The 26,198-nt window shown below is 38.9% G+C and overlaps 1 protein-coding gene across 2 annotated transcripts; it reads right to left on the reverse strand.

Annotated features, from left to right (window-relative positions):
• Window positions 1-124: 124 nt before the first annotated feature.
• On the reverse strand, window positions 125-26,115 carry LOC306844165 (uncharacterized protein). Of its 2 annotated transcripts, none has more exons than XM_079376116.1 (21): window positions 25,432-26,115; window positions 24,168-24,362; window positions 16,355-16,552; window positions 15,640-16,199; window positions 13,460-15,553; window positions 13,227-13,353; window positions 12,965-13,115; window positions 12,795-12,884; window positions 12,548-12,710; window positions 12,182-12,339; window positions 10,504-10,658; window positions 10,361-10,423; window positions 9,867-9,986; window positions 9,600-9,776; window positions 9,419-9,502; window positions 9,210-9,293; window positions 9,026-9,106; window positions 3,389-3,440; window positions 1,343-1,467; window positions 897-1,077; window positions 125-556 (listed from the first exon to the last, which is right to left on the reverse strand). In XM_079376116.1, the coding sequence occupies exons 1-20, from the start codon at window positions 25,843-25,845 to the stop codon at window positions 931-933; spliced, it is 5,238 nt and encodes a 1,745-aa protein (XP_079232242.1). In that variant the 5' UTR covers window positions 25,846-26,115; the 3' UTR covers window positions 125-556; window positions 897-930. The 2 variants fall into 2 exon arrangements, with proteins under 2 accessions (XP_079232242.1, XP_079232241.1); XM_079376115.1 differs by having other exon boundaries at window positions 25,369-26,091.
• Between the last annotated feature and the right edge of the window lie 83 nt (window positions 26,116-26,198).

Raw genomic sequence — 26,198 nt, forward strand, 5'->3', positions numbered from 1 at the left:
ATAAGCAGGCCAATAAAACAACCACTGGAACAGACCTGTCATTCAATTTGTTGCCACATGAGAAACCAGTAAACTATTTTGTAAGCAAGTCATGCGTCTTGCGTCAATCTGAAGAGTTTCTTTCGAATCTTTAATTACAGTTTAGCCACCAAACCAAAGTTCACAATTCAACATAACAGACAGATTTTTAATAGCAACAAAATGAAAAATGATTGTTTTATGAGACTTTTTAGTAAGCTTTATTGAGTGTGTACATGTGTGTGAACTACAAGAATATTCAGGCCCAAACACATTAGATCTATAGAATAAAAATAAAGTAAGGATATCACCTACAATCAAATGCACCACTGATGCAAAAACCACACACAATGCCTAACCTATTCATATTCAAATAAAATAAAACAAAAAAGGGATTTACATTACACCAGATATTATACGAAGGCCACTGCGTGTACTACAGGATCAACCAACAACTAATCGCCAGTTTCTGAAGAGACGATGCTCTTTCTTCATCAGGCAGTACACTTCGGAAATGAAGAATTTCATGAACTGTGACCTGGAAAAAGAAGATGACTAGTTAAAAACACATGAATAGAGAATTTTAAAAACTTTGTATAATGACAGTGGATCACATTTACTACTACACAGTTATTGAATGAGGCCCAGTCAATCTAAAAATGTTACTTTTTTTCCTTCAGAAATAACTGCAAAAGGAATTTTTCGGGGGAATCTATACCTAAAACATTCTTAAACTTAACAGTTAAAGATGTAAACAAGTAAACTGATGGAAAGCATGTTCTAAAACTTTAAAACTCTAAAACACAAAATGTGTGTCTCTAGCTTTCTATCTGCATCAATCTTGGCTAATCAAAAGAGCTGAATTATTAGAAACTTACCATAAATGCTGTACAAATGTCATTACAAAATCTCCTAAAAATACTTGGTGCGGTTAAGAGCTCTCTGAGCAAGCTGGCCGCTCTCATCCGTGATTTTCTCCCAGTCTGTCTGACCGACTACAAAACCAATCGCGCGCTTTCTTTCGGCATCCTTCTTCTCTTCGAGATCAGCCCAGCGCACCTGGAAAATTAGAAAGTTTAATGAGCAAAAAAATGTTTGTTTAAATCAAGACCCTCCCCAAACTGAAAAGCTATTAAAATTTCTGATTAATTAACCAACTAGTGAGAGTTTTGTTCAGACCAACAAAACAAATACAGACCAACTATTCAAGCCTTTTCAAAAGAGGGGTCTCAATCTGCAATTCTCAAGAACATTCAAAATAAAAACTGAACAGGTCACTATAAGCAGTAATTCAAATCTATATGAAATACGTGCAGCACATTACCCTCTTTTTGCCAGGTTCAGACATGCGACTGGCATAGTCATCAGGCAGCTGAAGGAAGTCCTCAATACCAGACACATCAGTTTCTCGTTTTCTCTTGCCTCCACCAGCCAGACCATCCAGTTTGTCTGGAAGGACAATGCAGCATCTAAAGTCATCACCAATTCTAGATCTGATGAACACTTAAAACCTGGCAAATCACATACTGATATGATAAAAGCTATTATTGTGTTAAGATCGACAGCTGTCCGAAGATGTAGATCATGTGTAGTTTCAAGGGCTTTTCACACTGTGCTGGGTTAGCTTTTTTTTTTTTTTTTTAAACCATCCACACTTCGGACATTTATACAAACTTTCATGTGCTTACAACTTTACCTGCTCACCAATAGATCCTTTGGGATGAATGGGTGCTGTCAGAATCAAAAGCCCAAACAGCTGATAAAACCATCATAACAATAAAAGGGCATTTACAAGACACCGTTTTCATCTAAAAATTGAAAACTTGTGTTTTAACTTTTAAAAATGTGTCCCAAAGTGCATAATACTGCCATTACATGTGTAAACGGTGACAGGGATCATTTAAAAAACGTTATTGCCTGTATGCAAAATGCAAAGGAAAACCTTTGGTCTTTATAGCACACTGTTGTCACGTAAACCAAAGAAACAAACATTTGTTTTACTGGTGAAAGTAATATTATAATGACTCCTATTTTAGCTGAAAGCAACGGTTTAGTTAGAAACATCTAAATGATAAGTGTGTTATCAGCAAACATGCAGCTTTTTGCTTCACAAAACATTAATTGATGGACTGGAGAGGCTTGGATTACTTGTGGATTATTGTGATGTTTTTATCAGCTGTTTGGACTCATTCTGACGGCACCCATTCACTGCAGAGGATCAATTGGTGAGCAAGTGATGTAATGCTAAATTTCTCCAAATCTGTTCCAATGAAGAAACAAACTCATCTATATCTTTCGAGGCCCGAGGGCAAGTACATTTTCAGTAAATTCTCATTCTTTGGCTGAACTATTTCCTTTAACGGTCTGAGAGCAAAAGAAACATGTAAAATATTTTCAGGTGATTTAAAAGCACGACACGATTCTCACAGATGGAAAAGCAGTTATTGAACTATCAAAGACTAATCAACCTAGGAAAAAGTATGAAAAACATTACCTATATGACAATACCAACAATTTTAAACAATTATATTAGGGTGTGTTCACACTTGTCATGTTTGGTTCAATTAAAACAAACTGGTGCGATTGCTCTCTTAGTGCGGTTCATTTGAGCAAGTGTGAACGCTTCCATCTGAATCCTGGTGCGCACCAAACGAGCGGACCGAGACCGCTAAAAAGATGGGTCTCGGTCCGCTTCCAAACAAACTCCGGTACGGTTCGAATGAAATATGAACGCAACACGGACCAAATATTTCTAAACAAACCAAAAACAGGAATGACAAGATGCAAGACTATGCGACATGATTTCACAAAGGGAACAAGCGGTGTATCCTAAACAATATAAGCAGAAAGCAAACATGAGCAACGAGGAGGTAAAGTGCCTTTTATGAGCTTTTTGTGAGTTCCCAGGAGGTGAAAATAAAATCATATACATGCAACAATGAGCGCACTTAGTCCAGCAGATGGCATTAGGTGTATTTGACTTAAAGCGGCACTGAGCAGACCGATCAGAGAATGGGAACTTTGATATCATACACCCGCAGTCGACCGCAACTTTTCTTCTTGTTTGGAGTGTTCAGTTCGGTGAGTTCCGTCACAAAATATACGACATTCAAACTGACCAATCAGGTTGTGAACGTATCTCTATGCCTTTAGTTTTGGTATCTTTAGGTTCGCTGTCAAAAATGCCAGTGTGAACGCTAAGCGGACCAGGACCAAATGTATTTTTGGTCTGGACCAAATGAACAGAACTACAAGTGTGAACACACCCTTAAAGACAACAACCATATATAGTGTATTAAAAAATAACAACAACATACAGTAGATACATATATTGCTACGAATATTGTGTAAATTGCAAATAAATACCCACCAAGCTTTGCTTCTGATGTGTCCATCTCCCATTTGCTTTTTGGAAGGTATCCCTACATTACAGAGAGACACTCCAACGGTTAATCTTCAGGTGATGAGAGACAGAGGGGACAGACAGCGTGACAGGAGGAGGACAGGGACAGAATAGGGGCTGGGGAGCAATGATGATGCTTTGGATGATGAGAGAATAAGCTTGAAAAAGAGATAATTAATAAGTCTCAGAGGCAACAACAAGCTCTCAACAACTGATAAACAGTTCTTTTTCAGGATAAGGAAACGTCTACTAAATACAGAAGATCATGCATATTTTATTACACTATGAAGTATATATGAACCAGATTCCTACTAAATTGACTACTTTACTAATTAATTTTATAGTAGATCACAAAGCCAAGACACTTTTTTTTTTGCAGCTGAAATTGTTAACTATGAGATAAGACAAAAAGCCAACAGCACAATGCACAGGAAATACTCAAGACTGAAACAGAGTCCACTTTTAAATGTAAAATTATTTTTCTCTGCCAAGCTTCAAGAGTATTTCTCAATCCTTCCCAAGAGAAATCATGTTAACACCGGATCTTTGGATTGAGAAACATCGACAATATATATGACAAATATAAAACATTTTTTGTTTTTTTTTTGAACTGGGAATTAACATTCAATTCATAGAGAAATTATAGATACAGTTAAAGTACAAATCCGCAAAACTCACTTAAATTCAAATTTATAAATGGGAGACTAACTAAAAATGTAATGTACTCATCTCTTAATTAAAACTTAACGGATCAGTATTACAGTTTACACAAAAACCAAGAAAATTACACAAAACTTTGGTATAAAGTCATCTACACCGAAGCCACATTAAATGTTTGTTATAGTACACAAGCCAAAGCGATTTTAATGTTACTAATGCACAAATATTAATGTGTTTTGTCTTACAGGGGTCATCGGATGCCCATTTTCCACAAATTGATATGATTCTTTAGAGTCTTAATTAAAAGTCTATAACACACTTTGGTTAAAATGTCTCAATAGTAGTGTTTTGCCTGTCAAAATCAGCTCTGTTTTCAGTAAGCCATTCTAGTCCATGTTGCTTTAAATGCTAATGAGCTCTGCTGACCCCGCCCCTCTCTTCCATGAAGTGACCAGCAGATTGTAAACTTCAGCCGCGAAACTGGCTAACTAGCACATTATTAGGAAAGGTGATTTGCAAAGATTCATAAAAAAAAAAAAAAAAAAAAAAAAACCTTATACTCACTTCTTCTGTAGGTGAGGCTCACAAATGATTCGTGTGAACAGATGCATTTAGGCAGATCGGGGGGTATATTCATATTACATTCAACAACAATGCACCTCAATCGCTTAATTGGAGACATCCGGGTCTAAGGTAAGACGGCCTTGTCAATCAACTACCGTGGGAGTGGTCTGTGCAGAACCACATCATTCTGACAGGAACCTCAGACCAGCCTGATTTGAGAATTTAAAATAAGGATTTAAAAAAATAAAAATAAATAAAACACTGCGTGGATTTTTATCATCATAGGATGGATGTGTACACACTTCCAACACACATTTATGTTCAAACAACTTGTAAAATTAATTTTGCATCCGATGACCCCTTTGATGCATTTTATTTCCTATTGCATATTGAATTATATCCAATGTTTACAATATTTCTATTAAAGTAGAATTAAAGGTGTCATGAACTGAGAAACCAAACTCTCCTTGATATTTTGCCATGTAAGAGGTCACTGTGCTAAAAAACAAGTTTCAGAACTCAAAACTTTCTCGTTAGCCCAAAAACATCTTATATTGAAGCCAGTCTGCCAAAACAACAGCTTGTGGAATGTTCTACACTATGATGTAATAGTATGGATAAGCACCGCCTCCGCAGAAGAAGATTAATGCCTGCTTCGACATCCCTGCCTGTTATCCCCACCTGCCGATTTGCTCATGTAGTGTTTATGAGAGAGGCGAACCTAGGTCTACGTAGAAATCAAACGATAAAGATGCTCCGAAGACAAGACGCTGTGCAGAGCCAAGTTATAGAAACAGTATTTGCACTGCCTTCCTTCTGATCCCAATGTTAGGAAAAAGTGGATTAACTTTATTTTTAAATGAAGATCCAGACCGCGTCACTAAGAACTAGGTCTTTTGTTCACTTTATTGTACCGTGGACTCGTTTACAAACAAGGCACAATTCGACGCAGGATTTTCAGAAAGACTGAAACTAAAAGACAATGCTGTGATGACTATATTGGATCTGACAGTAATGTTACAAAACAAGTGTGAATAACTGTTTTCATTACATGGTCACTATAGATACAGAGCACATTTAGGCCACATTTGGGGGGGTTGACAGCTTATAAAAACATAATTCTGGGTTTTTTAGCTTGTTTGCTGTACACCTTGTCACATAGCAGCTTTTGGACATTTTTCTGTTTTTTGTGTGATCAGTCAGAAATGACAACGAGGCAGCTTTCCACAATACAAAGTCCATGGAGAAAGTTGGATTGTTTTCCCCCCGATTATGACATGTGTCGCTCTCTCTCTATTGCTTTGTCTGTACAGCAGATTTGTTTAATATGCACCGACTCAGTCTTTATGCAGTTTTAACCTAAATCACAGCAGCGTCCATCTGTGAAGGATGTAGGCTGTGAAACACACAAGGTTCATCCAATAATAGCAGTGGGCGTTCACAATTCACCACTCCTATTCAAACAGAGTGTTCTGATATGGGGGTCAAAAACAGGACAGAAAATAGCCTATTACTTCTAAATGATATTTTTTGATGTAGAAATCTTGGTAACATAAGTGGACCTCAGAGAACAGTACAAAATAAAAAAACAGAGGCAGTTCATGACCCCTTTAAAAATTTTCAAGCTTTTACAACCACAAAGTACAGATCTCAAGAATAAACAGTCAGATTTCAGATAGATTTAGAACTATATAACTATTAAAATACACACAAAAAAAGTTGCACACAATCAAAGACTGAAGCTATATGCTCTCTTTGATAAGAGTGTGAACAGTCAGAACACCCTTGAACATTAATGTCCCGAGTGATGTTTGTGATCATAAAAGGCTGTATCAATTTTTAAAAAGGGCATAATTGACCCAGTACCATAAACCATTTAAATCACTGAATAAAAAAAAAATATATTGTTAACATACTGCATATTTTTGGAAGCGCATACATGTACACACAATGATTTCCAATATTTTTAAAGATCTGAATTAGTGTTACGAGGTACTGAACAGCCAGGTTGTTAGAGATCTAGTGTTTTACAAAGAGCTCAACAATCGTCTCTAACATCCCAGGTGTTTTAAATTTTAAATATAATCTGTGAAAAGTAAGGAGTACTGAAAATAGCACAGAAATAAAAGCCGTTTTGAAGGTTTACATGACTGCTACCGACACCAGTAAAGGGGAATATGCCAATATGTTGAGACTAAGACAAAGACATTTTTATAAAAAATAAATTATGAAAATAGTAACTGAATTTCTTGTGTTTGGCAGCTGCAATGATAAACACCGTGTGCTTTGTCCCAATTTCAAAGCCAGGCTTCATTCAGATGTCAAACCAAGTCATATTCTGACATTCTCATACATTCATCTTAGTTTACAAAATCTGTCAGCTTAATTTTAGCAAGACATGAAAGAACAAATAGATGGTCACAAAGCTGGATGTTATGTTATGTTGGATATTACGGACAAAGAAACTATTAATTATTTGTCTTGAATGTTTAAAAGGATAAACTTTCTATAAATGCTTAAGTTTGCATGACCTTTTTAAAATGAGTCATGCTGTCTAAAACAGACTAAAATAATATATATTTTTTTTTACACATTTAGAAAAGCTTAGTGTTCCTAATTTGGCCACCATTCAGTTCAACTATTCTTTAAACCCAATCTTCAATGCCAAGACAGATCAACATTTGTTAAAGTTGCCTTATGTAAGAACCTCCTTGCTTTCTTACAATGTTCTAGAACTACCCATTGCATTACACAGTTACTACATGTATGTAATTCCAACCAGCAATGATCAAAGCATAAACAGAAATCAGGCTTCGGCAAGCAATTCTGCTGCCTTTATCATTTATATTATACTGATATTTTATGAGCAATAGGCAGGCTGGTTTTCTTGACATGGTGGTTATTTGGTTTAGGTCTTCACACACTTTGTTTTATTATAAGCCACAAAGATAAGACTTGTGCAGAGCTTCCTACAAGACAAAACTGAGAAGCTTTCAGGAAGTCTTGCATTCAAATTCAAGTCCCATGATAAAAGATCCATATTTAGGAACTCAATTTTAACATCAGGCAAGACATAACATTTTGGTGTGCTTCTGTGTGATTGTCATAGTAATAGACGCTGTTTAATGTTCGGCTAAATCAAATAAGATGAAGACAAAGCTAAATCAAGAGACATTCCTGTATCCATCTAGAATACAGTAAACAAAAGTTGACATATATAATTAAAGCTACATTCAAGTGCAGCCATACCAATGTTTGAGTTCAATTTGAAGCCTTCTCAAAAACAAAATGATCAAATACATTCAGGAACTTTATACAACAGTCCATTCTAAGGCCGTGTTCACACTTGGCGTCTTTTTTGACTAGAAAAAGTTGACAAGAGCGTTTTTTTTTAATGAAACACAAAGCTGGCAGCGTCTGTTACAAATAGCAGCCGAGAGCGTCTTTTGTTGCCATAGCAACAGCTGCAACAGTAGCCTAGCGCTGTGTACTGCAGAAATGTCAAAAAAAAAAAAGAGTAAAAAGTTGGCTCTTGCGTTGACTTTTGAAGTTAACGGGAAAGAAAATGTCGATTCACAACGACGTTTGTGGGTGCACGACATTATACGAGGAAAAAAACAATATGGCGCTTACAACAATTTAGTCCAGGAGCTCCGGTTGGATGATGCACGGTTTGCGGTACCTTCTCCATTTTTCTTCTTGTTGCTATGGAAACGACAGATCTCGCTACTCGCTTGTCATTGGTCAGCTGTCAAAAAGGCGCTTGACGTGGGGCGTTTTTTTCAGAAAAGTTGAACTTTTTTCAACTCGAAAAAACGCTCTGAGCTGCAGAAAAAGACGCCGGCGGTGGCGTTTTAAAAAGTGCTCAGGACTTTTTTGAAAACACGGTTTACTCCATAGGATTATAATGTAAAACAGACGCCGGCAGCTTTGAAAAAGACGCCAAGTGTGAACACGGCCTAATAAAGTTGTTCCTAATCCATAAATTTGACTAATGGTTAACCGGTTACAAAAACTACTGTTCACAAAAAAAAAAAAACTTCAGCAAAATGTGATCAAGCACTTTCAAAGAAAATCAAGTCACTGCCTGAGTCGAGTGACGTTTGCTGTTGCCAATATATTTGATTGTGAAAGCATTTAATAATTCATAATAAGAATATGGATTGCAATTATACCAAATAGCCCCAGAAATATTCTTTTTTTTTTTTTTTATTGGTTTCACTTTTGTCAACTTGGAATGAGAAAGAGCATCCTGTGACTTTGATGCATGCTTAGAATACTTACCTTGTTTTGTTGAAAAACTGGTTCACGTTTAAAGTAACTACAAAATCAGTTTAAATTATTAGATGAAAGCAGCATGCATGAAAAGAGAGGTCCTACCAGATCAGTCTCGTCGTCATCTTCCTGTTTCACTTCAGCTTTTGGTTCTTCTTCAGATGGGTTGAAGTCTTCCATCTCCACCTATCACAAAAGCACTTTGTGTTACTATGAGAAGGAAACCACCATAAAGAAAAACATTTACAATTATTTTAATGAACATAATGGGTGTCATCAAGACACTTACATCTTCGATCGCAGCGTCCTGCAATAGAGACCTGATATCTAGTCGTACCATATGGGGTGGTGCAGATTCCCAGCCTCTGGCCAGCTGTGTGCAACAAACATATTATTAGCCAGGCTTCTTCTGAACACTTACATCGTATAATTCTGCTGATTAATGGAACAAAGACAGCAGGCTCAAACTCTAAATGTAAATCAAGTTAAAGAAACTACCTTTGTAATATCCTTCAGTGTTCGTCCATGTATGTTTCTCTTTGCACATGTTTGGTGATCAGTGGTGATTTCAGCCAAGTACACCTGAGAACAAAAAAAGCATGAAAACTTGCTCTACGGATATGACTAGCCTTGCCATTCATTTCAAGAAACGATTACGCGAGATGCCAAGGAAGCTCACCTCAAACCCTTTTGTCTTAGCAGCACTCCAGAACTGGTCAAAGTACTTCACTTTATCATTGATGGCATCCAGGATTATGAAGGGAAAAAATCCATCATCCAGTGTTTTCTTGAATGTCTTCAGCATACTGCTTCGATACGTATCTTCCATTTCTGGTTCATATTCATATTCAAGAACCTGATGAAGATGGTCCGAAAGCTTAGCACGATCAGTTGTGGGGAAGTGAGTGAATTTCTCATTTGAAATGAAACTATGAACAGATCAAACCTTGGTCTTGATGCGCTTCCCAGAATCAGGGTCCTTCTCAACTTTTTCCACTTCAGTCATGAAATAGTCATCTAGACCAAGAACTCTGGGTGGCGCACCACCGCATTCAACCTCTTTATCCTATATCAACAAAGGCAAATTTACTTAATGTATTCATTTAAATGACAAAGTAAATTGCAAAAAAGCAAATAGAAAATCTTAGATTAACAAGGTTATATGCAGTCTCTTCGGCTCAGAGCATCTCATCTCAAGCATTTCAAGCTATGCAAGCTTGATTTTGTGAGTTAGCATGTTTATAGCTGAAAAAACATACAGTTTAACAATAATAAAGACATTAAAGCAACTCCCTAGTCCACCCTCAAGGCTGAGGTTTGTTACTACAAGAGTATATGCCAAATTTACCATCAGGAACAGCTGAGGCCAACATGTTTGAGAAAAATGTACATGAACGTTAAGCTCAGCAGCAAATATGGAGACAAAACAAAGCATATTACCCTAATAAGTTTTGCAACATGACTTTTGCCACTTCCAGGTAACCCACGCATGATGACCACAATCTGAAGAACAAGAAAATGGTGAGTATGGTATTCAGAACATGATTATTCAGAAGGAGATTCAGAAGATAATTGTAGCATACCCTGTCAGGTCGAGTTGAGCGACCTGGCGGTTTGAGGATGTCTTCAGCATTTTTTGTCTCTGGTTTTCTCTCCACACGAGGGGGTGCAACAGGAGCAGAAGGGGGCAGTGATGTGGGTGGTGGAGGGCGCTCATCTGGATAGCTCCTCCGATCACCTGGGTAAGAAATACAGGCATCTTATACAGTTCTCAACTTTTTAAGCTTAACAATAACGCAGTTATTTATGGTAAACAGCATTCACTTTTGAATTGGCTTGTGTGAACAGTGAACAGGATTCTTCTAAGCATGTCATTTCTGTGCCACTAGCTTTACCAAAAAACTTTTTTCAAACAGGTTTCCCCAAACACCTTTAGTTAGACAAACAAATGCTCTCATCCCAAGTCACAACATTAGCTGAGCCAAGATTGTTTGATTGAGCCATAGTGTAATCAGCAGTCGAGTTCTTAAAGAAGAGATGCATTAAAGATGGAATAGAAGCAAGCATTTTAAAATAAAAAATTACACGCATCGACTTTAAAATAGTGCTGTCAAACGATTAACTAATCCAGGGCTGCAACTAACGATTACTTTGATCTGTAATCAAAGTAATCTGATTATTTTGACAATTGAGTAATCTTAATTTTCTTAGTAATACAATTAGACCCAAGTGAAAACGAGGCTTTAATATGCCTGTATTTACATATAAACTAATAAATAGGCAATAATAATTGGATTAAATAAAGTATCAAAACCACGTAATTACATGGTTTTATTGAACCACACACCAATATGCCTATAATATGAACATAACCAACTGTATTTATTATATCATAACATTCATTATTATAACAAATAGCCTACCAGCAGAGGGCGCCAACGACGTTTAAATCCATTTCATTTCACATGCAAACACAGAGCGAGGGTTTAAATTTTTATTATGAAATCGTGATGAACAAATCACATATAGAATGTATTATCCTGTGTTGGCATTGGTTTATAAATGATTTACGTTACAAATCTAGTGAGATAATGCACACTGTTTTCCGAGATGACCGTTAAGTAACCCAAACTCACAGCATATAGGAAGAGTTTAGCGCCTTTCACACATACAGTCTTTACTGGTAAATTACTGGTAAATTACCATTAAAATATCATGTGTGAACAGGACCTTTTCAAAAATCCCGGTAAATTTGTTCTGACAACCATATCGTTTTCATGGAGATGACGTGATTACTATGAGCTGTTTACAAAGCTCCGCTGCTTTTTTTAACAGCTTTTCTATGTGAATATGTACTAGAGTGACATCTTTGACCATTGCGCCTCGCAGCTTTTTCAGCGTGTCGCGCTCCAGACCCAGCTTCCCATTCTTCAGGGCTGCGGCTCTGGATACCATTATGCGCGTCTCGTGCCTAAGAGCAAAAACTTCTGATTGGCTAGTAATTTTACATTGGTTGAGAGTGAAAGCGGTGTTCCTCTCATACCATTGGTAGGCGAACCCGTGAGCTTGAACGTGATAAACAAGTTTTTTAAATGTAGGACAACATTTTCCCACAGCCAAACGCCGCACGCTGGAGATCCGGCACGGTGCCGGAGAACTTTAAGCCCTGACATTATGTAAACAAAAACTTTTTTGAATGCGATTAATCATTTGACAGCACCACTTTAAAAAAAGAGATGGATTCTTTTATAATTCACTTACTACCATAGCTTGAGGATCCATGGTCATAATGCTCAAGACTCCTTTCATAGGAAGACCGGTCATAGCTCGTTCGGTTATAAACCTCACGATCCCTGCTTGAGCGACTTGGGTGATCTCTTTCTCGGTCTCTGTGTCCGGGACGAGGCCCAAGTGAAGGTCTGAAACCAGACATACAAAAAAAAAAAAACATATCAAAAGAACATTGCAAATATATGCCGCCACACTTTTTTCCAATCCAAATTGGTGTTTTTCACAGACATTTTTATGTAGGTAAGGAAATTAAGTAATATGGGCATTATATGCATAAAACTCATAACATATGCAACTGTGAAAAATGATGCAGCAGCATGGTCTGGAAGTACTTACCGTTCTTCTCGTAAGAAACGGTCCCTTTCATATCGGTCTCTCTCATAATCCAGATGTGGCTTCTCCCTGTACGGATCTCTCTCCCAATCCCTGTCATAATCTCTGGGACCACCATAAGGGTCACTTCTTCTGTCATAGTATGGGTCTCTGTGGCCAAGCAATTCTAATGAAGGAGAGAGGTTGATCACAGATGTGAATTAAAATAAATCAACACAGTGTTCCTTCATATTCACAGAACAGAACAAACCTTTCTCATAAGATCGCTCTGATGGCAGTGGAGCAGGCCTCAACACAATCCTCTCTCCATAAGAAATCCTTTCCACTGTTGCACCAGCATCTGCTTCACAAAAAACCCAAATGTAGTTTGTCTAAATACCTTTAGAATCAAATCAGTTGAGAGGTAGAACGTGTACTGACCACGGCCATGCCCATAGTCCACTGTTTTAGCAATGAATGAGGCTGTAGGGGCAGGATCTGAAGAATGAAGGAAGCCTGTAGATTGATTTGAAGAGGGCAAACCTCCTTCTGGCTGATTAGTCTGTCCCGTTTCTGACAATAAATTGGTAGCCTTTAAGAAAAAGAAATGGTCAATCAGCAGTTTTTCAATAACATGCTCTTACAATATTGGAGATTAGTTTCTGAATCAAGGAGCGTAATTAGAAAATCAAGGTTGGCATACCTGCAGAGCACTTTTAACTTCAGGTGGAATTTCTAATCCAAGAATTCCAGGGGGAAGTTCTGAAGGCAACGCGGCTGACTCGGTGTTCGAAGCTTCTCCCAAAACCTTCTTGCTTTCCTGGAGCTCTCTATGAGCAAACATGTCACCCAAGTCAATATTTTAACCTCAGCCAGTTGGACTATATGACTTGAATATTGTTTAATTAATGATACACTGATGGGAACTACTTTTACCTTATCATTTTCAACTCCTGGGCAGCTTTGAGAATGATCTCATGCTGCCTTTGAGAAAGAGCAAGTACAGTTTTAGTTGCACTAGGTGAAGACTGCTCATGTGGAGTATCCAGGGTTTGAGGTGCGGGCAGGCCAGCTAGCTGCTCTGGGTTATGTTCATAATGTGGCTCAGTTTCACCAACTGGATGAGAGTAAGCTCTCTCTGGTGGGGGTGGGCTCCTTTCCCAATCAGAACAAGAGTGATAAGGAGGCTCCCTGTCACGTTCTTGATAAGGTAGTCCTCTTCGCTCCTCTCTATACCGATCCTCATCATCATATGGGAATGACTTTTCTCTTCCCTCTAACCAATGATCCTCTCTAATGTGCTCTGGGGGGTGACGTGGTGGGTAGTCTCGGTCAAGTTGCTCCCTGCCCCATTCCTCGCGAGAACTGCAATACTCATCGTCTTGTTCATAATCTTTATACTCACGAGTTGGCCTTCTGTACGCATCATCCTCTGCACCATACGGGTATTCCTCCTCATAATTTTCTTCTTCAAGTGGTGGAGGACCATGCCACCTCTCCCTTGGTATTGGGGGTCTCATGGGAGGTCTTCTAATCTCCACTTCATGGGGAGTCATAGGAGGACGTCTCAGCCCTCTCCCACGAGGATGAGCCCATCCAGGTTCTCGGTCCATTTCTTCTTCATATTCAAGAGGACCAGCTGGTTCCCTTGCTAAGATTTCATGAGGTGCTGATGGCCGTCTTATGTCTCGCTCCATGTCATGGCGGGGTGGCAGTGGTCCCCATGGTCCTAGACCACGTCTGAACCGTGGTCCCATTACCCCGCGAGGTCCCATGTGAGGAGGTCCATGTGGGGGACCAGGAGGAGGAGGGCGCCTTGGACCATGAAGCATAAATCGAGGATGAAAAGGGGGTCTTCTGGGGCCCCTTGGAGGAAAAGGAGGTCTAGCATGCATGGGAGGTCTTCTCTCCGTCCAGTATGGATCTTCTTCTTCCCAGTATTCTTGTGGTTCTTCTTCCCAGTTTTCATCTGTATGAGTGCTCTCTGGGTGCTCCCTGTGACCCACTGGAGGTCTTCTCTCTCTAGGCATTTCATAGTACTCTTCTGGGAAGTGTTCCTCCTCTGGATGCCACATCTCATGGGGTGCTTCCTGGTCGTCCATTTCTACAGGACCTTCCAAAGAGAGGTCTCTCCAAGACGAATCCTGGTCCTCTCCATGCGTTATGTCATCTGGTTGCTGATGGTCATAGGGATCCTCTGACATAATTTCTCTCTGACAGCTGGGATCAACCATTTGTCCTCCGTATTGTCCTCGGCCACGGGCACGGCCCCTGCCTCTGAGAGACACTGGCACTTGGCCCCTTCCTCTTCCTCGGGTTACCTGCGGTGGACCTGTTTGATTCATCACATGTGGCCCCCTAGGGGCCTCCTTAGGTGTATCAGGTTTAAACTTATCGTTTTGAGGAGGCTTCCTTTGTTGTGGTGGCCCATTAGTAACATTGTTGGTTTTAGACATTGTTGGTTGTGAGCTTGGCTTCTGAGAGTTTTTGTTGGTGGTGTTTGGACTTTCTGTAGGTAGGGAAGGTTTAGTAGCATCTTCTTTTAACTTATCCTGCTTTGCAGTATCAGCAATAGTATCGTCAGATGCATTATCCTTAGTTTGAGGAATGGGTCCACTCTGAATAAAAAATCCATCCACTGAGTCCAATATGTCATCTGTCAGTGACGGACCAGTGGAAGCCCCATCTTTTTTGATATTTTGATCTTGACCACTTTTGTTTTTTTCTGGGCCCATTTGAGATGGGGCAACTGGCGGTGCATCAGGTTTTGCTGATGGTTGCTTTATTTGAACGCCAGGGACAGGACTGAATTGCGCTCCATACCTTGGTTGTTGAGGAGGTACAGGGGGTCTTTCAAATCGTGTAGGTGGATTCTGCCTAGGGGGGTACTCGGGTCTTGCTGGAGGACCAGGGTGAGGAGGATTACCTCTGGGAGGTCGCATAAATCGTTGACCACCATCAAATCTAGGTGGTGCACTAAATCGTTGCTGGTGTGGCTGTTCAAACCGTGGGCCTCTAGGACCTTCAAACCTGAAAAAGAAAATATGAAAAATCAGTAATCTGGCTCCAGAAAAACGTGTTAAAGTGTACAATCCCGATTCTTCTAAATGCATTACCTTGGGCCATCAAATCTTCCACGTGGCCCAGGGGGCCCAGGAGGACGAACCCCTAATCCAGGTGGTCCAGCAGTTTTACCTGTTTCAGAGACAGAATTTGACCCAGAAGATGGGAAATGTTCTGCAGGTGATGGCCCCTGTGGAATAACCGGTCCAGATGGTGGTGGGACATGTGGTGAAGGTCCTGGCATGGCATCCATGTTAACTGGTGGAGGCATAGATGGAAGCCCTGGGTTGGCTAAATGCATGTTTCCATCTGGTCCAGGGAGTCGATGCTGCCCATATGGTCCCATCATGCTCCCATATGAAGGAGCTGTACCATACTGATGCTGCATAGCTCTTAGAGATGTGACTCTCTCTTGCAGATGAGCAGAAGTTGAATTCATTTGCTCTTGCCATTGTCTCCACTGGGCTTCATAATCATGTAGCTGGTCTTTGTGTGGGTATGCCTGAAACTGTTCTAACCACAAATTAAAGTGCCTGTCCCACTCTTGGTACAAGGGAGCAAATCGCTGTTGCTGCATTTCATAGTGTTGCAATTGCATCTCAAAGGGCATTGTCTGGTGGATATAATTAAACAACCACAATAAAATTATATGTTATTTTGGTGCTTTTTCCTATGTTTTTGCTCTATACCAAAATATTTTCTAAGCAAACCATGCAAATTAAGAACCACTAAGATTTAATAGAACAAAAAAAAAAAAAAAAATCGCACCTGTAGATGCGCTGGCTGTTGAATAACCTGCTGGTACTGTTGCAGGACCTGCTGTAGTTGAGCATGCTCTTGCATCAGTGCCTGGTACTGAAGGCTGGCCCTTTGATGCTGTACATGCTGCCAATGGGCAGCTGCCGCCTGCAGCTGCTGAAGACGTGCTGCTTCAGCTGGGTCTCCTGTATCAGTGATGCCACTGGGCTGTAGGAAATATGAATAATCATTTGATACGGTACCACGTTTAAAGTTACAGAACAGGTAAATAAATAATAAATACATACACACTAGTTCAGTGGTTCCCAACCACATTACTGTAGGACCCCAATACTGCACATTTTGCATCTCTCCTTTGTCTGACACACCCATTTCAGGTCTTGGGAGTCTCTACTAATGAGCTGATGATCTAAATCAGGTGTGTTTGATTAAGGAGGCATGGAAAACGTGCTGTATCCGAAATCGCCCCCTATACCCTCAAATAGGGCACTATTTGAGGGGACAGCCATTTTAAGTGGTGTTCAAAACCATAGTGGATGTTCTCATTCAATCCCACAATGCACCGCAAAAACGAGTGTACAACCGATGTACACTCAACGGCTAGAGAATCCCCATAATGCACCATGAGAGTAGCGCCGAATGAATTCCCGCGTCTCGCCAGAAGATGGCACCCGCGGCTGAATCATACATTCATTGATTTTAGAAGCGCTTGTCCACGGCGTAATAAGCATAATACAACACAGGTACAAATTAATTGTAAATTGACTATTAGGGTTTTATACATAATATCCGTGACAGAGTTCAAGATAAATTCATTCTTACTACTGGAGCTGCCCGTTTCAAATGCTTATTAAACAGTAAGCAAACTATGCAAAAGCGGCAGTCCTTCCAGTGCACTCAGTGTCCGAATTCACTCACTCGTTTTCATTCACTCCTTCAAGTGAACTGTATGAGTGGACTAATGTAGGGAATAGTGAATGAGGGTATAGGGGGCGATTTCGGATACAGCCATTCAGTGTTGGGGGGCCTCCAGGATCGTGGTTGGGAACCACTGCACTAGTCAACATTTGAAGTGGATCAAAACCTTTCAACAAAGTTCTCCTAAAATGCGTTCTTGTCTTAGGACAACTTTGATGAACTTTTTTGACCCACTTCAAATGTTGACTACTGTACATACAACATATGAACAAAACACCATATATTACTCAGAAAGCTATGTGAAGATGTGCATTCCTTCTGTTGTTCGTAAGACATTTAATAATGATAAACCATGGTTTTCTACTAAATTACGACAGTTAAGGAAGGATAAAGAGGCAGCTTACAGACATGGAGATAGGGTGTTATACAACAAAGCTAGAAACATCTTAACAAGAGAGATTAAAATGCCAAAAGACTTTATTCTGAGATGCTGGAAAAAGGTTTTTCAGCTAAGGACTCTGCTTAGGCTTTTTAAAGGTCAGACTATAAGGAAAGCTTCTGGCCCTGATAAAGTGTCTCCTTGTCTGCTGATAAAGTGTCTCACATTATAGTCCTCCACGTCCGCTGCGTTCTCAAAACTCTGGCCGTTTGATAATACCTAGAATATCAAAATCGACTGCGGGCAGCAGATCCTTTTCCTATTTAGCACCCAAACTCTGGAACAATCAACCTAACACTGTTTCGGGAGGCAGATACACTCTGTCAGTTTAAATCTAGATTAAAGACACATTTCTTTAACCTGGCTTACACATAACACACTAATACACTTCTATTATTAAATCCATTAAAGGATTGTTAGGCTGCATTAATTAGATCAACCGGAACCGGGAACACTCCCCATAACACACGATGTACTAGTTACAGCTTAAGAAGAACGGCATCTACGCTAATATTTGTCTGTTTCTTTCTTATTCTGTTTCTCAGTCCATGTCCGGATTAGATGGTGGATCGGTGCCGGGAGATGATGTCTCCCTGATCGTCGGCGGAGGCCGGGACACCTGGATGTGCCCCGGGGACATATCCCCAGTGAAGACCTCGACTTAAATACAATAAAACTAAAAATAAAATAACTAAAAATATAATAACATACCTAACTACATAATACTATTATTGTTAGAAATTGCAACAATATAAAATAGACAAATACATTTATAAATTTAAAATTTTAATTAAAACAATAAGTAAACAATAAATAAACAATTATCTCCTGGCCAGAGGAGAACTGGCCCCCCGACTGAGCCTGGTTTCTCCAAAGGTTTTTTTTTCTCCATTCTGTCACAGAGGGAGTTTTGGTTCCTTGCTGCTGTCGCCTCTGGCTTGCTCAATTGGGGACACTTAATTTCTAGTGATTATCGTCAAATACAGGGCTCCAGACAAAAAAATCGAGTAAGGAGCCATTGGCTCCTATAAAAGAAAAACTTAGGCGCCAAATTATTTTTTTAGGTGCCACAGAATAAAAGTGGTTTATTTTATTATTATCATTTTATTTTTCCCCCCTATTTTAACATTTCAATCATTTTGTCATGTGTTTATGTCTTATCTTTTCTAGGCTTTATCAGCATTTTAATCCATCTTGTAGATGAGCAGGTCGACCGGGGGACTAAGGTTCACTTAAAGTGTGAATTAAATGTCTTTTACAACTTGAAATATACAGTCACAAAGAATTGTTCGTTACACAGAATCTGTACCAATATCATAAGCATCACTTGGCAACTGAGTGCAGTGCATCCTATAAATGTTGTCACGTCTTTCACACATTCAGTCTGTTTTTCTTCATTAGTAAAATGCGATTTTATAGGAGGAGTTGAATCATGTACAACAGAATAAGTAAAGATAATATGCAACAGCGCATAAATATAGCAAACCGCTCCTCTTTATAGTTATTTTTCTAGCTGACTGATGAGTTTATGGACACTGAGTGGTTATTCTGAGGTAAATGTATTACAATGCAATGTTTACAAGCTTTATACATTTCCTCAGTTTGAAACACTGAATGAGTACAACAGCAAGTTGTACTATAGGCTCTTATTGCCTACCTTTTGATCATGTTAATTTCATACTATAGTAGTAAATCGAAATATATAATGGGTTCACTTGCTGCTTTAACTGAGGCGCTAAAGAGATCGCGCCTGAGCATTAAGTGCGATACTCTCCGCTCGCGCGATCCGGACGCATACACGGACTGTGTGGACGCGGGGTACTGGTGTTTATATTACCCAAAGTGTGCGCTTGTGGTCCGCATTAAAGAGCACCCAAACCGCATCATTTGAATTTCGTAGCATTTTAAAGCTGATACTTTTTTTATTAAAAAGTAAGACAGCACAAAGCTTTTTGCGATTACTGGATGGCAAGTGCGCTTCAAATAACAGGAAGTCTATGCATTAACAGAACACAGCATATAGACTAAGATCTCGATAAGAAGATCTGTGATATTGAAATTAGCTGATAATTAATACAATTATCCATTGCTTTCATTGACGTGAACTCAGTTATATTTGCATATGAAGCGGGAATTGAAGAACGGATTTATATCCGTTTTGCGAAGACACATTTATGTGGCCAAGTGTAAATGGGGAAACATTTTAACAAATCATATAGATATCCGATCAGAGAAAATGCATGAAGTGACCAGGTGTAAACAGGCCCTTTCAGGTCTCTCTCACTGCGTTCAGCAGACTGTGTGCGGCAGAGACGAGGTCTGTTTGAAACTCTTTTCCAGTAAAACTTTGATGCGCATCGTCTTATGTAAGTTTAATACGTGAACATAACAAAAGATGTGAGCGCAAAACAATCGGGAAAAAAGTCCTTTCATGCAAATTATATATAGTCGCCAGTGGCGACCTCAGCAAAAACTTCACTCGCAAATTAATATTTTTGGTCGCAAATGCGACCATTTTAGTCGCAGTTTGGAGCCCTGAAATAGATTTTGCAGATACTATTTAAAACTAGACAATGACATCTCTGAATTCAATAATCTGTATTGTTAAAAGCGCTATATAAATTATATAAATTATATATATATATATATATATATATATATATATAAAAATTATATATATATATATATATATATATATATATATATATATATATATATATATATAAATAAAGCTGACTTGACTTTGTCTGAAATGTTGTGCAGACCAGCTGGCCCCTTTTGCTCAGATTTTTAATAAATCATTAAAACTGAGTAAGGTTCCAGCATGTTACAAGCGTTCTGTTATTATACCTGTTCCCAAAAAAGTTTGCATCTCATGCCTAAACAATTACAGACCAGTCGCTTTAACCTGAAATGTTTTGAGAGGCTGGTAATAATTTATCTGAAGGCCATCATTGGTTCACTGCTGGATTCATTCCAGTTTGCATACAGGCCTAATAGGTCTGTGGATGATGCGCTGAATATGGGACTGTATTTTATTTTGAAACATTTAGATACTCCAGGGTCTTATGCACGTATTCTTTTTGTAGATTTTAGTGCAGCTTTCAATACTATTATACCAGACTAAGAAAGCTTTCTGTGCCAAGTAATATTTGCAGCTGGATCATCAATTTTCTCACTGAAACAGCATTGTATATCTTGGCATAGCATTTGGATGTTACCATATAAATATGTCATTTCTAATAAAGTAAAAGAAGTACTTTACAAAATTATTCACAGATGTTATCCTGTAAATGCAACTGTTAGCAGATATATTCATAGTGTTTGTGATAAATGTACCTTTTGTAAAATATATGTTGAAGATATTGAACATTTATTTATCTTTTGCCCTTTTTCTATTTCATTTTGGGTTGACTTTAAAGTAGACATAAAAAAAGTAAACAAAAGCCCTTAATTTAGAACCTCATGATATTTTACTTTGCTTTCAAAACCCATCTTTTTCAGATAAACAAATTTACATTATCAATCTGTTAATCATCTTAGCAAAGTTTTATATTCATAAGTCAAAAGCCATCATATTACATTTTGTAACACTGATCTTAAAATATACTTTGAAACCCTTTCTAATATGAGATCACCAAATAAGATGCTTATAAAAACAATACAAATTCTAACGCTTTTCAAATTTATGTAACTGCCCTAATGTATAACTTTTGTTTTGATTTTATTTATTTTTTTATCTTATTGTTTAATTTAAATGCTTGTATTCATTTTGTTTTGTTGTTGTTGTTCTGTTTTGAATGCTTTTGAGATGTACAACATTGCCCTATGTATACCTTGTGCTATTGTGTAATGAAACTGAATTAATAAAAAAAAAAAAAAAAGATTGTCTCATGGTGCAGTCGTAATAACTTGTATTTACACATCGGCAAGACTGTAGGGATGATTGTTAATTTTACGAAGAATTCTACCTGCTTTGCTCCATTAAAAACCAATGGGTGTACAGTAAGCAGCACAGATTCTTATAAGTTTATTGGCAACCATCTGTAAGTGATCTGAAGCGGGCGAACAATGTTATGCGTGTGATTAAGAAAGCACAGCGGAGGATGTACTTTCTCCGTCAATTAAAAAAAAAAGAACAATCTGTCTAGTGGAACTATGCGTATATTCTACAGTGCTATGATTGAATCGCTCCTGTGTTCTTCTTCATTTACTGTTTCGTACGGCTCTGCTACTCAGCGGGATAAGTTTCGGCTTCAGAGAGTAGTGAGAATGGCAAAATGCATTATTGGGACCGATTTACCCTCCCTTCAAGATAGGGGTGACCCCGAATAGTCGACGATTCGATGCTTCGATAGGAGGAGCCTGATTCGACTCCCAATCTCACAGTCGAATATTCGCAGGGTGTTATGGTCATGCTATTTTGGCTATATGGGGGTGCTCAAATGTCTGATTTCACACAGAACAACCACTTTTCTCCCAATAAGTTAATATACAGCTTATTAAAATAACGCTGTAAATAAAAATCTGAAGAACAAATAAGCTTTAGATAAATTTTTAATGTGCGTGAATAAATCCAACCACCCCTATAGATTTAAATTTCACTTTCCATGATCCGTGACCGACAGAGGAGCATCTTGGCGGCAGGGATTTAAATCTTTAACAAGACTCAAATTGACACAGGCAGAGTGAAAGACTGGATTTTTTCGATCAGGTAGGGTACAAGTGATTTCAAAACATTTCTGCCGGTTTATATTTAGCACGCATATAGTATTATTTATCTTGTATAAGATGCATTTGGTTGAGTTGCGGTAAAGCGCTTCATTGTAGTATTACGGTGATTATCTCGTCAGCGCGAGCAGAACAAACAACAATGCAGAATATTAATAACTATGACTGGGACTGTCATATACATAACATTATAACGAGAACACGATTATAATAAAATGCTATGAGTGTATTTGCCGTGTTTCTGCACGTTGTTGCGTGAAGAACGCGTCCACAACAAGAGCTCATTCAGAGCCACGCAGACATGCATTCGGGGCATTTTGTGCAGATAAGTCGTAATATTAACGTTATGTTGTATAAATAATGAAGCGTATTCTATATGAGATAAATGATTAAAAACCTGCTATCAAATGTTTCATTCTACTGGTCTTTAACGCACGCGGCTCAAAACAGAAATGCAGAACATTAATAACTACGGTCATATACATAACTTTCTAATGAGAGCACTATTGTAAGAAGAAAAAAATTGTGAATTCTTAGGTTTTCACTGACATTTAATGTTAACTATCTTTTAATCAAAACATAAAACATTATTTTTGTATCTGCAAGGCATCTGTTACACATTTTTCCTGTCTGACTTGACTCTTGCATCTCCCCCCCGCCCCAAACCATATGATTCAACTATCAGTCGACTAACGGCAAGATTAGACAATTCTGATTCGACTATGAAAATCTTTAGTCCGGGACAACCCTACTTCAAGATTTGTACTTGTCACGGGTTAAGAAATGGGCTCAGAGGATTGTCCATGATCCTTTACATCCTGCATTCTAACTGTTCAGACTTTCACCTTCTGGAAGGCATTATAGTCTGGTTACACCAAGCTTTTTTCCAGTAGCCTTCTATCATGTAATTTATTATTACAACCCTCTACAAAGCGAGTAAATCAATCGCATATGCGACTAAATTTCACTTTGGCCGACTAAATTACTGTATGTTTAATATTAGCCAATGGCTAACAAATACTCAGATTTTATTCGGCAGTGTGTGAGTTGGAGGTTAGGTATAAGTTTAGCACAGATATATTCACTCGCGGAACACTGACTGGCTGAGCGCTTCAGAATTTCGCTCTCCGTCAAGTGATCTGTGATATTTTTCAGATCATCTGAATGGATGCGCAGCACACCTGTATTTGACGTGAACATTTTTCCATGAACTCTAGGCGCACGACTCGCCGTCGCTTTGGTGAGAGCAGAGAGTCTTACATGCATGCAGAATTGACGCGCTACATGTAAACAATATTCTTTGTTGTATTTTCCTGTCAAAATAACTTCCTTTGGAGTTCCTTTGGATTTTTTCAGCTTTTAAGAACTGCCGGATTTCCGGTAATGGGCGGAACTAATACGCAAACGGCAATCTCATTATATTATATTATAGTCCCTGTTTTGATTTCAGCGAATCAGTTCGAGTGAAGCTGTACCATTTTACAAACATATAAAGTATATTACAGAGTATATATATATAGGCCTAGTATATCAGTCTGGTGAGTAAACAAAAAAATGTACTAGCCAATGGCGATTCAATAGCCAAGGTGTCCATAGAGGGTTATATTATTATTTTTCTCTCGTGTAATATTGTAAGTATTTTTTGTGTGTGTTAGCCTCATATCGGCAGAAAATTCCTTGTATGTTATGCATACCTGGCCAATAAATGTTGATTGATTAAAAAATAATAATTACCTTCGATTCCTCTGGTGGTGGGGGAGGAGGGGGTTCTTCATTGGGAGGTGGGGGTGGAGGGGTGCTCTTTGGGGGTTCAACTGGAGGCGGTGGAGCAGGAGCATTGCTTCCATTAGATGAATTTTGATTCTGCTTCTCATTTTTCAGTTTCTGCAAATTTTGACGGTGCTGCTGATACCAATATTCCTGCTGCTCCTGTACACAATGAATACAAATGCTACAAATATTTCTATAATGTTTGACTAACCATATTCCTTGAATCACATGATATCTTACAATACAACAATGACAATAATACTGAAACCTCACAATTGCAGTGTGACAGGCAAAGCAGCGTACTTGTTCAAATAAAATGTAAAAAAATTTAAATAATAAAATAGTGATTTGTACAACACTTATATCTCTCACAGTTCTGATTTCAAGATCAAGATTTTTTTTTTTTTAATGAACCGATCAACAAGCAGTAGCTTTTCTGTACAATATGGAAGGAATAATTGTAGCGTAAATTAAATTTACTGAAAAGGGGAGTGTGTATATGAGGACGTCAACTATGATATGATAACTGACTGGCTAGTTTACAGTGAAAGGATTCACACAACTATGCAATAGTGCAGTTCAAAAGACAATTATGAAAGTAGCTACATACTTTTAAAGACTAGTGAAAAGCAAGCAAACTGTGACGCATTAATAGGGGGCTGCTTTAATTAACATCTTCTGAAGTGAAAAGCTGCATGTTTTGTAATAGGTGTTTTAACATGAAACCATTACTCACATTTTTGCCAGAAAAAAAATGTATTAAAGATCTTAACTGATGGAATTATTTCCTAACAAAAACAACGTTTTTCACTTTACAAGAGGTTAACTGGTGGACAGGAGCTGTGTGGATTATTGTAATGTTTTTGTCAGCTGTCTGGCCTCTCATTCTGATGGCACCCATTCACTGCAAAGCCATTTGAGAGCAAGTGTTGTTTTTTTTTTTTTGACAAATCAAAGAACAAAATGCAGTAAGCTCATATAAAGGGTATACTAATTAGTAAAGTGATGTTTTAGATGGAAGTCCCAACTGACGACATATGAATTATGTTAATTATACTGTATTATCATGAGCTATAAAAGCTGGAGATATAATGTGCTGCATAAGAAGTGACTGTATTAATACAACGACATGAGATTAATAATGAACCATGCCACAGAAGCTTGCCTGCAGAGACATCGACGAAAAGTCGGGCTTTTCATCCGCCATTGGTGCACTGGCTTCGCTAACCTGTGGTGCTGGAGCGGGGGTCTTCACTGCAGGTGATGAAGATGATGAAGGCTCGGGAGCTGGAGGCTTCACTTCTGGAGGCGGAGGCGGGCCAGCAGGACCTCTCAGAGCTGACGGATCTTGAAAGCTGTTGGGGCCTGTCTGCCAGTACGGAGGCCCGCCGCCGCCGGCGTTGCCGGGGTGATGCAGCACCGACTGCAGCTGCTTCTGATGGAGCTGCTGCAACTGCTGCATTTGCTGTAAATGCTGTTCTTGGAAACTAGAGAAATTTGACGACGCTGGTAGAGACGGAGCGCCATATCCTCCTCCTGCTGCTGCTGCTGGAGGCTGAGCTCCACTAAACTGATGAGGCCGCGGGCCGAAGTGTGGAGGAGGCTGGTGTCCACCTCCGAAAGCGCCCCAGGAGGGATGCATGCTTGAACCGAGACACTGAGGGCCAGGAGAGGCCTAGCCGCCTGATCGCATAAAGCCGGTTACTTTGTAACTAACTTATCGCTGCTACTTTTGGCAAATAGGATCGCAGTTATTAGCATGGGCTCCAACTATCAACTGAAAGTTTTTTAAAAATCTGTCTTTACAGATGTACAAAAAAACAAGACGTTTAAATTCAGAGTTATTGTTTGAATGCTATTTCCTCGACGACCCAGCGTGACTGCGTCTGAGCGTCACCATGACGCCCACTTTGCGTAATACGTCATCGCATTTCTTTAACTCTTCCGCGTGAAAGAATCAGCGCCACCTGTCGCACTGGCTCGGCGACACGCTTT

Source organism: Barbus barbus, assembly GCF_936440315.1.
Source record: "Barbus barbus genome assembly, chromosome: 24".
NCBI classification, from domain to species: domain Eukaryota; kingdom Metazoa; phylum Chordata; class Actinopteri; order Cypriniformes; family Cyprinidae; genus Barbus; species Barbus barbus.

Coding starts and splice junctions, on each gene's coding strand:
- LOC306844165 (XM_079376115.1), bottom strand. CDS start 25,845: ATGCATCCCTCCTGGGGCGCTTTCGGAGGTGGACACCAGCCTCCTCCA. Junction 3,441..9,025: donor ATGACGACGAGACTGATCTG/GTAGGACCTCTC, acceptor TCTGTAATGTAG/GGATACCTTCCAAAAAGCAA. Junction 1,078..1,342: donor CTGAACCTGGCAAAAAGAGG/GTAATGTGCTGC, acceptor CTAATTTTCCAG/GTGCGCTGGGCTGATCTCGA.